Source organism: Amblyraja radiata, chromosome 3 (genome assembly GCF_010909765.2).
Source record: "Amblyraja radiata isolate CabotCenter1 chromosome 3, sAmbRad1.1.pri, whole genome shotgun sequence".
Lineage (NCBI taxonomy): Eukaryota > Metazoa > Chordata > Chondrichthyes > Rajiformes > Rajidae > Amblyraja > Amblyraja radiata.
In genome coordinates, this window is record NC_045958.1 from 57,741,857 (window position 1) to 57,757,353 (window position 15,497).

At 47.0% G+C, this 15,497-nt stretch overlaps 1 protein-coding gene and 1 pseudogene across 1 annotated transcript in view; both read left to right on the forward strand.

Moving 5' to 3' along the window:
* The first annotated feature begins 2,615 nt into the window (after positions 1–2,615).
* Positions 2,616–15,497, forward strand: part of hacd4 (3-hydroxyacyl-CoA dehydratase 4) — a 55,029-nt gene continuing 42,147 nt past the window's right edge. The window contains exon 1 of the mRNA XM_033017833.1: positions 2,616–2,799. Within this exon, the coding sequence (XP_032873724.1) occupies positions 2,654–2,799 (146 nt within the window). The 5' untranslated portion in view covers positions 2,616–2,653. The remainder of the gene's footprint in view (positions 2,800–15,497) is intronic.
* Positions 14,088–14,211, forward strand: LOC116971629 (annotated as a pseudogene).

The following is a 15,497-nucleotide window of genomic DNA, read 5'->3' on the forward strand; positions in this document are numbered from 1 at the left end:
TTGTGTTTATTATTTATTTTCCATTTGTGGGTTAACCTGGTTTTGTGAGTCGGATGTGCAAATGGAGACCAGAGCTGTTGATGGAGCAGGTCTTTGTTCAGCAGAAGCAAATACACAAGGAACCATGACAGAATCTCTCTGTAATCAAAGCACATTTAATTTTATTACCCTTTAATTACAAAGGTAATAATAAACCATGGAGTCAAAGAGTCAACCAGCACAGTTTCAGGTCTTCATGATACTAATTTTGCAACATTTCTGCCAGTTGCAATGTGATCCCACCACCAGTCAGATCTTCCCTTCCCAACTCTTTCTGCTCTCCATTGGGACCCCTTTCTTCATGACTCCCTGCTTCGCTTATTCCTCCCCAACCAAGCCTCCCCCATTCCCAGGCACTCTCTCCTGGAACTATTGGAGGTGCATCATCTGTCCCTACACCTCCTCCATCACCATAATCCAGGGACATAAACAGAACTAGGTAACTCAAGATTTATAAGCACTATCTCCAACCTTGCCTAATGCATTCAGTGCACTCGATGGTGCCTCTTTATATTGGTGAGACCAAGTGCAGACTAGGCAATTGCTTTGTTGACTGTTTGTTCTCTGGCCATTTGAAGCTCCTGGTTGCAAGCCATTTTAATTCCTCTTCCCATTGCTACACTGACCAGTCTGTCCTTGAATTGATTCACTGCCAGGGTGAGGCCAAATGCAAACTAGAAGAGAAGCACATTATATTATGGGAGTCTACAACCCAACAGCATGAACATTCAATTCTCCAATATTAGGAAACCCGTTACCTCTCTGTTCCTTTCTTTCTCCTCTGATCTACCCAGTTACGCTCATAACCTGTTTCTGGATCTCTAAACAAAACTCAGTTTCTTTCTCCTCCCCTGCTTACCTCATCTGCCATCATCCACACACTCCTCCCAGTCCCGTATTCCCTTTCTTGAACTGTCCCAACTGCCCACCACTCTTCCTCATTTAGGCCCACTCTTTCTTTCTTATTAGATTTCATTTCTGCACCCCTTTGTTGTCCACTCATCACCTCAAGACTCAAGAGTGTTTTATCATCATATGCACCGAAACAGAACAATTAAAGTCTTGCTTGCAGCAGCAGCACAACGGGTTTATAAATACAATACTCAACAGATAATATAATAAACAGTATCCAGAGGTCGGTGTCGTTGATGGACCAGGCAGCGTTCACCACTTTTTGTAATCTCCTTCGATCCTCAGCATTCTAGTTGCCAATCCAGGCCATGATGCAACCAGTCATTATGCTTTCAAACATACTCCTGCAGAAGTTGAAGAGAGTATTTATCAACATACTGAATCTCCTCAATCTTCTAAGGAAGTAGAGGCATTGATGGGCTCTCTGTATGATCGCATCAATGTGCTGGGCCCAGGACAGATCTTCAGAGATGTGCACACACAGGAACTTGAAGTTGTTGACTCTCTCCACCACCGACCCATTGATTAAGACAGGTTTGTGGATCCTCGGCTTTCCTCTCCTGAAGTCAACAATCAGTTCCGTGGTTTTACTGAAGTTGAGAGCAAAGTTGCTGCTATAGCACCATTCAATCAGACGATCGATCTCTCTCCCCTACACTGGCCCATCATTATCCGTAATTGAATTGAGAATGGTGGTGTCGTCGGTGAATTTAAAGATGGAGCTGGAACTGTCTGGCTAAACAGTCATAGGTATAGAGTGAGTAGAGCAAGGGGCTGAGCACACAGCTTTGTGGTGCCTCTACGCTGATCGTTATCGAGGAGAAGGTTTTGCTGCCAGTTTGTACTGATTGCATTCTGTTGATGAGGAAGTGGGGGCCGCGCAAGGTGCAAGGCAATCTCCCAGCCTCTGTCGCTGTATTCACCCTTCTCGCCAACATGCGACTCCATCTTCTGATCTATTGCTCCTCACCTGTTCCTACCTATGGTTTGCCAGTTCTTCCCCTACCCCTCTTTACACTGGCTCTCTGCTCTCTACTATTTTAGTCGAGATGAGGGTCTTGACTTGTCCATTTCCCTCTACTGATGTTGCCTGACCCTTTGAGTTCCTCCAGCACTTTGTTTTTGCTTCCGGGTACTTCAAACCACTCGACTTCTTCAGTTCCGTCATTGTTTAAACACTAAAACAAAAATTAGTTTGTGCGCCTCAAACGTCTTTTTTACTGATATTGATTATGGAATAAGGATCGCTCGGGACACCGGGTAGTTACCTTATTCTCTATTAGAGTGTCTATTAGTACGCCCGCCCAAGCAATCAGATGGATAGTGGAGATAGACACACAATGCGGGTTAGGCAGCATCTCTGGAGAGGAGGAATAGGTGACGTTTTGGGTTGAGACCCTTCATCAGACTGAGAGTCAAAGAGGGGGATACTAGCAGTATGGGAAGGTATAGAAGAAAGCAGAGCCCAGGAAAGCTGGAGCCCACAATGGTCCATTGTTAGCTGGGGATAAACGGTGAAATTAGCAAGAGGACTAGGGTGGGGGGGAGGGAAGAAGAGAGAGGGAATGCAAGGGTTACATGTAGTTAGAGAAATCAATATTTTTTTTACTGGAAACAATAGTTGAGAATACCGAATATATTTTCACTGTCACTAATGTGAGAGATTGTCGGTCTTCTGCAATTTCCTCTGTGTCTTCCTTACATGGGTGTCCTGACGTCAGCTTGGCTGCAAGCGGAGCGGCTCGTACTTCGTCGGGCGCTTCATTTCACATTGCAGCCCGGAGAGTGGAGACGGGGGATGCCAGCGAAACTCACCATGGCCAAGGGTCAGACGCATCCCAAAACAAGGTAAATACCGAGCCTTACTCCCGGGGAAGCCGCTCCGCGAGGGGGGGGGGGGGGGGCTTTTATTTCAGGAGGAATATTGCTGGCGGTGAGCGAGAAGGGGCGGCGCTGGTCTCATGTTGTTGCAATGTCAGTATCACATTTCCTGTTATGTACGAAATCAGGAAAAGGGAAGCAAACGGCTGGAAATGAAACGGGTGGACAGGCGGGGATTGAAAGGTGTGGGCGTTTCTCCCTTATGCCTGACCTCTGAGTTCGCTCTGGTCCAACAAGGCAGCGTGAAACACAGAGCTACACAACCCTGAACTCCTTTTAAAAGTTTACTCAAACTCAGTAAATGCTCCAGCTAAAAGAAAACACGATAACTAATTTAATATAACAAACTGCTTATTCTGAAGAAGGGTCTCGTCCCGAAACGTCACCTATTCCCTTTCTCGAGAGATGTTGTTTGACCAGCTGAGTTGCTTCAGCTTTTTGTGTCTATTTTCTGCGTGTTACGGCCTATGTACTCTAATAATATACATAGCTTCAACTATGAAATGTGGCTTGCACCGGCATGTCACAAAGTCTGATTCTGAACGCACCTGGTCATCGCACAAAGTTGCATCTGCACAGGAGATCAATTCTGCCTACGGCCGTTTACACGTTGCCAGAAGCTTGCTTTCCTGCACGCCTTCTGCAATACAACAATTATTATCGTCGCAATTGACAAACCCATCCGTTCCCACTATTCTTTTATGTCCGTGCACAGCGCAACTTAATTAGTTAAATTGTGCAGAAAGAAAAAGTTGTAATGAAGTGTTCCGACTTTACGAGCAGCTTGGAATGTTCCTGCTTTATTGAACGCATTCCCATTGAGAATGTTGTGGGCACTGTGCGGAAACTGTATGGAGAAAATGAACGTCAATGTATCCTTGTGTTAGCTTGGTGATAAATCTTACAGTCTCGTTTTAACAATTTCTTTGAACATTTGGGCTTCTGGTTGTATGCTGGGCCAGAAATGTTGATTAATATTTAGTTAGTGTTGGATTACCATAAAGATTTGGTTACACAACATAACAGAGTTTCCTAAACAGTATTGACCTGAATTGAATTGAATTGGATACCTTTATTGTCATTCAGACCTTACGGTCTGAACGAAATTTCGTGCCTGCGGTCATACATACAATCATACAATAAAAAACAACAATAAACACAAATTAACATCCACCACAGTGTATCCTCCAAGCACCTCCTCACTGTGGTGGAAGCAAAAATCTTAGGGTTACTGTCTCTTCCCTCCTCTTCTCCCTCTGCGCTGAGGCGATTCCCCACCGGGCGATGTCACAAACAGTCCCGCGGCTCACCGAACCCCGCAAACGGGCCGGTTCAAACACCCGGGGTGGTCGAAGCTGCCGCCCTCCAGTCCAGCGGACGCAGCCGCTGGCCCGCGGCTCAACCCCAGACTCAGGTCACCGCCGCCAGAACGCCGTCCCAGCCACCGGAGCACCGTTCCAGCCCCGAGCCGGATCGCCCTCATGTGAGTGCCGTTCCTCCCTTGAGCTGGGCCACTCCGACGGGAGTGCCGTTCCACCCTCGGGCTGGGCTGCTCCGACGGGAGCGTCACAGCCCCTCACGAGAGAGTCTCAGCCCCTCGTCAGGCCGCCCTCACGGGAGCGAGCCCGGGGCGAGTCCTGACAGGCTCTGCCTCCGGAGCCTCGAGGTCGCCAGCTCCGCCATTAGGCCACAGCGCAGACGGAGGCAGAGAAGGGGGATACGACAAAAAGTCGTATTCCCCCGAAGGGAGAGACAGCAAGCCCGGTTTCAACCCCCCACCTCCCCCCACATAAACACAGTTTAAAAACCAAAAACGTAACTACACAAAACGAAAAAAAACAACACAAAAAAGTAAAGACAAACGGACTGCAGGCGAGCCGCAGCCGTTCACCAGCGCCGCCACTTCCGGTTATGTAGATGGATAGACCACTTACACATGGACCAGGAGTGGAGGGTGGGGTGGAGGGCAGGACAGGAGAGGAGAGGAGGAAAAGGGATGGTTTGATCCATGAGAACAAAGTGAATTTCATGACTTAAATGTTTCTCTTTGTTGTCAAAAGAAGATAACTTGTGAATTCGGACACAAAATAGGCCACCTTTGAATTTGTTCTTTCATCCATTGTGATCATGGCTCATTTACTTTCATTTCTTTAATGTTCAAAGATCTACTTATCTTGGCTTTGAGTGTACACAACTGATTGTCTGCAGATCTCTGGGGTACGAAATTTTAAAGATTTGCCATTCCCTGAGTGAAAGAATTTCTTATCATCTCATCAGAATAACCTTCCCGTTATTCCAAAACTGTAATGGCCGGTTCTCACGGTGCGACCTGACGCAAGATGTCACAAGAGTGAAGTGGTCGTGGTCCAGCTCGAGTTCCGCACGATATAACGGGGGGTAGATAAAGAGTTCCCACGGTACTCGGCAATTCTGTCATTTGTGCGAGTGACTTGTCCGTCTCCCGATCTTTCCCGTTAATCGTGAATGAACATCGTGGACTGTAGTGTAGTTAATCACGTGGCACAAATGATGTCACTTTTTTTCACACACTGTATAAATATCCTCCGTTCGTAGAATTGGCTCATTTGCAGACATGCCTATACAAAGTTGGTTCGAGTACAGGCTGGTTGTTATTTTCATTGACGCGCTGTATGCATTAGCGCAACATGTGCATCGAAAACGCTTGCGTGAAGGCAGAAGGGTGAGATTAATTAAAAAGAGAATTAAGAGGAAGTCTCACTGGGTTAAGCCCATGTTTCAACGGAGACCTCAATTTGGACAATATGAGCAACTGCTTAATGTGCTGTGCGAAGAGGATAAAAGTGCATTCAAAAACTTTGTCAGAATTTCACCCGAGCTCTTTAATGAGTTAAAGAATAATTTGGGACCTCTGCTGAAGAAGACTGACACTGTAATGAGAAAGGCACTGGAACCAGGGTTGCGCATAGCAATCACCCTCCGCTACTTGGCCTCAGGCGATTCTTATAAAAGTCTATCTTACAACTTTCTTGTCGCCACCAACAGCATCTGTGGTATTGTCCGAGAAACCTGTGAGGCGATCATCCAATTTTATTCAGCTGAAGTGATGGAATGCCCCAGTACACCAGATGCGTGGAAGAGAGTTGCACTGGGGTTTGAAAACAGGTGGAACTTTGCTCACACATATGGGGCTTTGGATGGCAAGCATGTGGCAATTCGTAAACCACCCGGAGGTGGCTCAAATTATTTCAATTACAAGAAATTCCACTCAATTGTACTCATGGCGGTGGTTGATTATAACTACAACTTCCTGTATGTGGATGTGGGCACACCTGGAAGTGTTGGTGATGGCCGGATTTGGAAAGAAACCTGGCTTGGAAAGAAAATGGAAGGTGGAACAGCAGGCATGCCTGATCCAGAACCTCTGTCAGGAGAAGACAGCCCGGACATTCCATATGCGATGGTTGCTGATGAAGCCTTTGCACTACGGCCCTGGATTATGAAGCCATATCCACAGAGGAATCTAACTAGGGAACAGAGGATCTTCAATTACAGGCTGTCAAGGGCCACGAGGGTAGTAGAAAATTATTTTGGCATCTTGGCAAACAGATTTAGATGCTTGCTCAAGACAATGGAGCAGAGGCCCAAGAATGTGGAGAGTATAGTATATGCAGCATGTGTTCTGCACAACCTGATCCGAATGAGAGGTGCAGCTGCTGGATCAGCAACATCCATCCAGGACGGTGACATAGTGGACAGTGACACAGGGGAAGTAACACTAGGTGCTTGGAGAAGTGGTGCAAACAAGTTGAAAATGGTCTCACTGCAGCGTTTGAAAGGTAACTCGGGCACATCCAGTGTGAAAGAGCAAAGAGACCATCTCTGCGCTTACTACAATTCACAATTGAGGAGTGTGCCGTGGCAGGACAGCTATATTGATGGGTAGCCGACCACAGGAACACTACTGCATGTTATAGAGAATCTCATTGCATTGGTACCACTCCACCGTTCCCCCTCTTGTTCCCTGTTGACGTTATATGGCCTTACCTTCTGCCATCTTCCCTTTATGTTATCGTCTGCTGAGGCTATTGGGGAGGCAACAGCTACTGGGGAGGCAATCTCAAATCCACCTTGATCACCCTCTCCCTGCTCCAAGGAGCCCACAGGCAGTGGTATCTCTGGCATCTCCTCTTGCCTCTCCACCTGTCTCTCTTGCTGAGTCTCCTCCTCATTTACCTGCATGGCTAAAAACTTTCTGACTTTCTTTGACCCCTTTCTTTGCGCTTTTCTGAGAGGCATCTCTGCAAGTCTTACTGTGAAAAAGATTCTCAAACAATGACAATTAGGTGGGACGTCCTCGATGGACACATGGTCCATTGGCGATATTGAGACCACCTTTTTTACTCACCTTATGTCCCCTCTGTCAAGCTTCCGGGTTTACCGTTCGCAGGAGTTTCCACGGTACCCGCAAGAATCATTACGGATATCGCACGGATATCGCACTGGCATCTGCGTTCATACAATGTTGCAACGCTGCTCAAGTCACTCTTGGAGAAATTCAAAATGTTTTGAATTTTCTCCCGACCGTACAAAGTTACACGACTACCTGCCGTTAGCGCCACGGAGGTCCTCGGTGGTCCACGAATGCCGTACTGCTATCGCAGAAGGTTCCCACGATGTTAAACTCTTGTTAAGTCTTGCTTCAGGTCGCACCGTGAGAAAGCCCTTTAAGGCTTTTACTTCACAGAAGCCTCATCAAGCAAAATGTGACACTCAGCCAAAGGACAAATATGGTGATAGAAGTTGGTTTTGGGGAGGTTTCTTAATTTCATAACTCATAGGAACAGAATTAGGTCATTCAGCTGATAGAGTCTACTCTGCCATTCAATCATGGCTGATCTATCTTTCTCTCTCAACCCCACTCTCTTGCCTTCTCCCTGTAATTTTTGACGCCCTTTACTGATCACGAACCTGTCAATCTCTGCTTTAGAAATACCCAAAGACTTGGCCTCCACAAAAATGGCAATGAATTCCATAGATTCACCACCCCCTGGCTAAAATAATTCCTCCTCATATCCATTTTGAAGGTACATCCTTTTATACAGAGGTTGTGCCCTCTGGTCTTAGACTCTCCCACTAGTGGAAACATCCACTCCACATCTACCCAATCCAATCCTGTACTAATCAAGAATTTATCAATCTCCACCTTAAAAATATTAATTGATTTGGCCACAGCTTTCATCACACTCATTGGTCGGGCATTGAGTCAGCAAGGCATGATTTATAGGCTGCTTTGGAGTATTGCAAGCAGTTCTGGTTGCCCAAATATAGGGAAGATGTGGAGGTTTTGAAGAGGGTACAGAAGATGATTACCAGAATGCTACCTAGATTAGAGGGTATTTGTTATGAGGAGAGGTTGGGCAGGCTTGAATTGTTTTCTCTGGAGGTTGAGGGAAGGTCTGATAGTATATAAAATTATGACAGGCAATGTTCCCTCTAATTTTTAGTAGTTCATGTGCGCAGAAATCTTGTATTGTGCATTTCTTTATGCTGTTACAAATGTGTGCACGCACTGAATTCTTGTGCAAATATAAACTTGAAATTGTTTCACTATATTTTTGCCATAGCCTTTCTCTCATGGCTAATAAAACTGTATTGCTATGTTTTAATATAATACAAATATCATATTTATAGAAATATGAATGCAATTCATGATGTTATATATTCAGTTAAGATTTTAACTTGTTCAATGCCAAATGTGAAGTCACAATTTGCAATTGAGGAGCAATCAAAAACTGACCATTTTACTTCGGAGTCAGCAGTGCAACAGCGGCTGCATCGGGAGTCAGGCGCTCCCGCTACAGGTGAAAGAACGGACCGTCAGGTAAGCTCTGAGGTCGGGTTTTTCTTTCACAGGAGGAGCCTTCTGCTTTCAGGCAGAGAAGAAAGGCTCTAGAACAAACCTGTCCCCCGCTCGACTCCACGGAGGAGCATTCCATCTGGGGGGGGGGGGCAGCATCAAGGCGGTAGGACCGCTTACCCGGAGCTCCGTTATCCCGACACCGTGCCGAGCCCAGCCCGCTAGCGCCTGAGCAGCGGGCTGGAAGTAAAGCCACGGAAGAGGCGTCCTGCGGTGGCTTCCGACTTCTCGGACGGGGACGTCTCTCCACCCGCACGGGGGGAAAGACAGCAGCCTGAACAGACATGTCCCCCGCTCGACTCCACGGAGGAGCGTTCCATCTGGGGGGGGCAGCAACAAGGCGGTTGGACCGCTTACCGGGCGCTCCGCTATTCCCCGACACCGTGCTGAGCCCAGCCCGCTAGCGCCTGAGCAGCGGGCTGGAAGTGAAGCCACGGAAGAGGCGTCCGGCCGGTGGCTTCCGACTTGTCGGACGGGGACGTCTCTCTACCCGCACGGACGAGAGACAGCCGCTTGAGCCGCATGGAGCGGCTCCTGGAGCAGGAGCTCCAGCGGGACGCGCTTCGTGAGGGGCGCTCTCGCAGGGGGAGTTCAGGCACTCCCCCCACAGTGTCTTGTGCACTGTCCATTGCTTCCTCCTTAACCGAGGGTAGCTTTGGTGACCAGGACTGGGCTGGTCAAGAAGAGGGGACGATGGCTGAAGGTCTCGGGAGTATGCAAGGGGTGCAGGAACAGGAAGAGCTGCTAGGTGTGGTGGACCGCTACGTGGCAACCCCACGTGCAGGAGGCCGTTAAAAGCCTGACGTCAGCCATCACATCGTTTCCTCGTTCCGTGGACAAATACGGAGATGACCACAACCTTCGAAAACAAATCATAAGACCTGCCATAAAAATCCTACATTTGCGGGGTTGTGCAAAACCCCAGCCACTGAGCCAGACCCACTGCTCTTTGGCAAAAACCTCACAAAGCATATGAAGGACATGGAAGAGGCCTTAAAAAACTTTCGGTCTCATGAGGGCAGGCCCGGGACGAGCAAACCAAAAACAATAATTCCTAAGCAGCAGCACCCCATCGCGTCCATCAGTCGACGTCTACCATATGGGACTGATGAAAGCTCGGGGTCCGCATTCTATCCCCGAAAGTCTTCTTTAGACCAGGGCCCAGAGCGGACCCCATGGAAAATGTGCCACCCCCCAACGTCACCACCACGTCACACGACGTGCAACACTTGTTGGACCGGCAGGAAACAGAAGAATACCCATCACCATGGAGGTAGGTGGGTCTGGTTCCCACCAGCGTATAGAGTAATACTAACACCTGTTTAAAGAAGCACGGGAGTCTATCACGAGTGATCAGTATATACTCAATGGCATTAGTGGATACGAATACAATTCATACTAGAAAAATTGCCACCGGGTCAACATTCACACCAGAGGGTATTATCCCCTCTCCGTTAAAGAAACGAGAGGGACAAGCTGAACTGGTGAGACTAATTACAAAGGGTATCATGGGAAAACCTGAACCCTTGCAATTCGTATCAAATATATTCACTAAACCCAAAAAAGATGGTGGATGTCGCATCATCATTGACTTAACTTCACTAAATATGTTTGTTAAGTATATACATTTCAAAATGGAAACGGTTGTTACTGCCAAACAACTAAATTCCAAAGGATACTTCATGGCAAGCATTGATCTTAAAGATGTTTACTATTTAGTACCATTCACAAGGATCATCGCAGATACCTGAAATTTACCTGGATGGGGCAGCTATAGCAGTTTGAAGCGTTATCCAATGGGTTCACATCAGCCCAAGATTGTTCACCAAGATACTAAAACCAGCTCTGGCAATATTCAGAAGACAAAAACATATTGTCATGGCATATCTTGATGATATCTTAAATGGTAGGCAAGACCATGGAATTGACTATGTTAGCTGTATCAGCTACCAAACAGTTATTTGAAACCCTGGGATTGTCTTACATCCAGATAAATCTAAGTTGAAGCCATCCACAATCATGGACTACTTGGGCTTCACAATTAATTCAGTCTACGTGACTGTAACATTGCCAAGAGACAAAATAGTTGAATTGGCACAATCATGCAACAATTTAATGGTCAACGAACTACCAACTACTCGACAAGTAACAGAGTAATTGGGAAAATGGTAGCAGCATTTCTGGCTACATAATTCGGACCTTTGCACTGTCAAAACTTACAAAGACAAAGGTACAGGCACCAAAAACGACTTACAGGTCATTATGATCGTGTCATGAAGTTACCCACTGAAGCAATATCAGAACTACAGTGGTGGGCAAAAAATGTTTGGCATAGTTTACAGCCCTATTATCATCACTAACCCTATGTTAGTTATCCAAACAGATGCCAGTGCTCAAGGCTGGGGAGCAACTAACTCTATATCCAGCACAGGTAATAGATGGACTAACCCAGAGTCATCATTACCACTTACACTGGACATTAATTATCTAGAGATGGGTGACTTTTATGGTTTAAAGCATATGCACAAATATGCATCACTTGCATGTACGGTTACAAATAGATAAATACTACGGTGGTGGCCTACATTAACCATATGGACGACATAAAATCGGTATCATGCGACAAGTTGGTCAACACAATTTGGCAATGGTGTGTCGAAAGACATATTTGGCTATCAGCAACTTACCTGCCAGGTAAGCTAAATACAGTGGCAGACACCAGGTCACGTAAATTTAATGACAACATCGAATGGATGTTAAAACCCCAAAACATTTTGCAAAAATTATCAAGCAATATGGCACGCCAGATATCGATTTATTTGCATCAAGGCTAAATCACCAGGTACCTATGTATGTCACTTGGGAACCAGACCCTGAGGCAGCAGCGGTAGATGCGTTCGCGCTGGATTGGGGAAATTCTTCTTCTATGCATTTCCTCCCTTCTGCCTCATCAGTCGGGGACTACGCACAATACAAACGGACTCTGCTTCAGGTATTTTTATAGTACCCGACTGGCCTAAGCAGCCATGGTTCCCAATACTTCATGACATGGCTGTTGAAACTCCGATGGTATTCCCCAGTGACCCAGAGTTATTAACACCCAGTGTCGGGCACAAGCCACCCGTGCCATGAAAAAATCAAACTCCTGGGTTGCAGATTCTGCACAAACCACTTCTGGGACTGGGATTATCAGAACAAACCATCGGCACCATGTCAACATCCCTCCGAACATCCACTAAAAAACAGCACTTGTCCAGCATCAAAAAATGGGAGAAGTACTGCTTGGATACAGGGACCACCTACTCAACCGCTACAGTTACCAACGTACTGGAATTCCTGGCGAACCTTCACCACGCTGAAGGACTCAGCTACAGAGCCATCAACACAGCTAGAAGTGCCCTGCCTGTCTATTTAAAACCAGCTCCAGAACAACAGGCCATGGGGTCCCACCCACTGGTGGTCAAACTAATGAAGGGTATTTACAACTCTAACCCCCTAGACCAAGGTACACCCATATATGGGATGTCAGTGTGGTCCTGACATACCTCAGGGGATGGCCACCAGCCAGATCCCTCAACCTGGAACTATCTATGCTCAAAACACTCATGTTGATGGCACTTGTATCTGCACAGAGGGTCCAGTCACTACACCTATTGCGACTGGACAGCATGCTCACAGCTCCAGACCAGATCTCTGTCGTTATCCAGGGACTGATCAAACAGAGCAGACCAGGAACACCTAATCCAGTCGTGGAATTCCGGGCTTACCCGCCAGAACCACGGTTATGTGCCATGACCCACCTACTATCCTACATAGACACAACCAAAAATATTCGAGGGAGATGAAAAGCCTTGTGGGTCAGTCATAAAAAACCTTATGGTCCGGTGACGAGCCAAACCATTGCGAGATGGCTCAAGCAGGTGCTAAAAGCTGCTGGGATAAACACTAACATGTACAAATCTCATTCCACCAGGGCAGCATCCATGTCGACGGCTAAAAGAATGGACGTGCCTATAAACCACATCCTGGCTACAGCAGGATGGTCGGGGGAAAGACCGTTCAGAAATCTTATAATAAGCCGTTGGCAAAACCTGTTTTATTTGCAGAAAAGATTTTACAGACTGCAAATATTTAATTTAAGCCCAGGGGAGCAGTTTAATTCTTGTTGTTATTGTTAACAAATACCTTTGTGTTTTTCTACAAACAGATTTCATTGGTTGATTACGATAACACACTTCCTCCCTCAAGGACTTCGGCAGTGAGTGAAGTAATAACTGTTACACGGTTTGAAATCACAGAGCTTTGAAGTCTTCACGGAATCACTCACGTGACTCCGAAGTAAAATAGTAAGATTAAACGAGAACTTACCAGTTTGAAGTTTCATCTGTATTTTATGAGGAGTTACGATGAGGGATTACGTGCCCTCCGCTCCCACCCTCAATAATATAGGTCAAACCTGATAAACTGATGTCTCCTTGTCTTTACTATGTTTACTTCAATAACTGTGTCTATCTGTGATTCCACACCGCTGCTTTGAAGTATGCCGCGCATGCGTGCTGAGCGGGCTCTTCACGTAATCCCTCATCGTAACTCCTCATAAAATACAGATCAAACTTCAAACTGGTAAGTTCTCGTTTAATCTTACTATTCTTCTACCTCATCTTCAGGAAACCTTTCTTCCAAATGAGCTCAAAGACAATTTATAACAGTCAACAGCGAACTTGTATCTACTGTTACATTTTCTTGATGTTGTTGGTCTAGCAAGACTTTAACTTTGTCACTCCACCAAGCACCGCTTCCCAGATACTGCTTTCTGATCTTGGTTATTTTGCCTCGCGCAAAATGAAGTGCATCAATTGGTGTCAAGTTATTCTGCTGACTCATGCACAATGCAGCCAGTTCTTCAAAGACATAATTTAAAACCTGTAAATCTACTTTGTATGTGATGTTTGTTAATTTCTTGTGACAGTATTTGGCCCCAGGGTCATTTGAGTTATCTTCCTCAAAATATGCGACTAGTCCTCGTAATTTGTTATTATTGCGTGCAATGCAATGTGTCGAGATAAACATCTGACCATTAAGTGGTCTGAAAGCAACAACTTCATTTCCAGAGGCCTGTGCAATTTCTTTAAATTTGCATCTTTTAACTGTAGATCAAGAAAACACTGTATAGACTCTCATCAAAGTATCAATATCTCTTATTAACTTGACTTCTTTCCATGCATCACAAATCCCCAGATCTTCACAGTGTGCTACACAGTGTTGCTGAACTAAGTGTGGAAGGCCCTGTTTTAGTCTTGTTGCAACACCATTAGCCAATTCTCCAGCATCCTTTGCATCACGACAATACAAACAGAAACTTACCTGGCAGGGGAGAGACCATGATCAAAAAGGCGGTTCTCCCAGGACGGAGTCTCTGTTGCTACTTGAGTAAAAGAGACTGTCTGTTCTCATCAGAACAGTTCTGGCGGTCCTTCTGGGACAAGGGTCGTGGATCACGGATCGAAATTGGAGGTCATGTCGGTGATGAGGAGTCTGTCAGTGACTGGCTTAGAGGTGGATCCATGCAGGTTGGGTAACCAACCTAACACCTCATCCAGTCACATTGGCAGCAGCAACTGGAGCGGGAGTACAGGGTGTCCACAATACCCTGAGAGTCAGTGTGAAGGACCTCAGTAAGGGGACTCCCTTCTCATGGGACCTGTTCGTAAGGAAGGTCTTGCTAGAGGCCTGCAAATTCAAGGCCAAGGACATTTTCTGCCTCCAGGACTTCCCGGGTAATGGATACTTTGACGTTACCTTCAAGTGTCCGACTGGATGGCAGAAGTTGATGCAAGACTTCTGGGAAAACGGGGAATGAAGCTCCGCTGTCATTGCTGAAGGTGCAGCCGCTCTTCATCTCCCCACCCAGATGGAACGGATGATCACGGTGCACATGTTTAACCCGCATGTGCCCGTCGTGGATGTCCTCACCTTCCTTGCTCGTTATGTTGAGGGAGCAGGGGACTGTGTGGATGTGAAGGACCTGTTTGGGATCTGGACGAGCAAGCGGCAAGTGAAGGTGAAGCTGAGGGTGGACGAGAAGGGAGCCTTCATCCTCCCTCCCTCAGTGTTCGCTATCGGAGGGAACCGAGGGTACATGAGCTACGCGGGGCAACCCAGGCTGTGCAGGAAATGCAACAAGCCTGGGCATGTGGCGGCCCACTGCAGTGCAGTTGTCTGCAAGAACTGGAGGCCCACGAGACAAAGGACTGCCAAGTCAGCAAGAACTGCAACCTGTGCGGGGAGGCAGGTCACCTTTACAGGGCCTGCCCTAAAAAAGCCTGCACCTATGCACAGGTGACGAGGAGCTGTTGCCAACACCCCCAGGGTGGGCGAGACACCCCCCACCACTGCCAAGACACCAGCAGAAAGGGAGAACAGGGATGAGGACAGCCCGACCACCTCGAGCCCCCAAGTGCCGGACAGAGACCCTCAGTGCCCTGTCCAGGAGGGAGAGTCGATGGAAGAGGAGGGTCAGCAGGAGGAGTGGCAGGTGGTGAACAGGAAGAAACACTGGAGGGTTCTGCCCAAAGAGCCAAGGCCAGAAGGGACGAATAAGTCCAAGAAAAGAGTTATTTCCCAGACAGAAGCCAACAACCTCTCCTCGTCGGAGGATGGGGCGACATCGAGGACCTGACGACCGAAGCAGAGGAAGAAAACGGGGGAGGAAAAAGGAAAGGCCATGCCTATTGTCCCCCAGCTCCGGGAAACCGGGAGCAGTGCA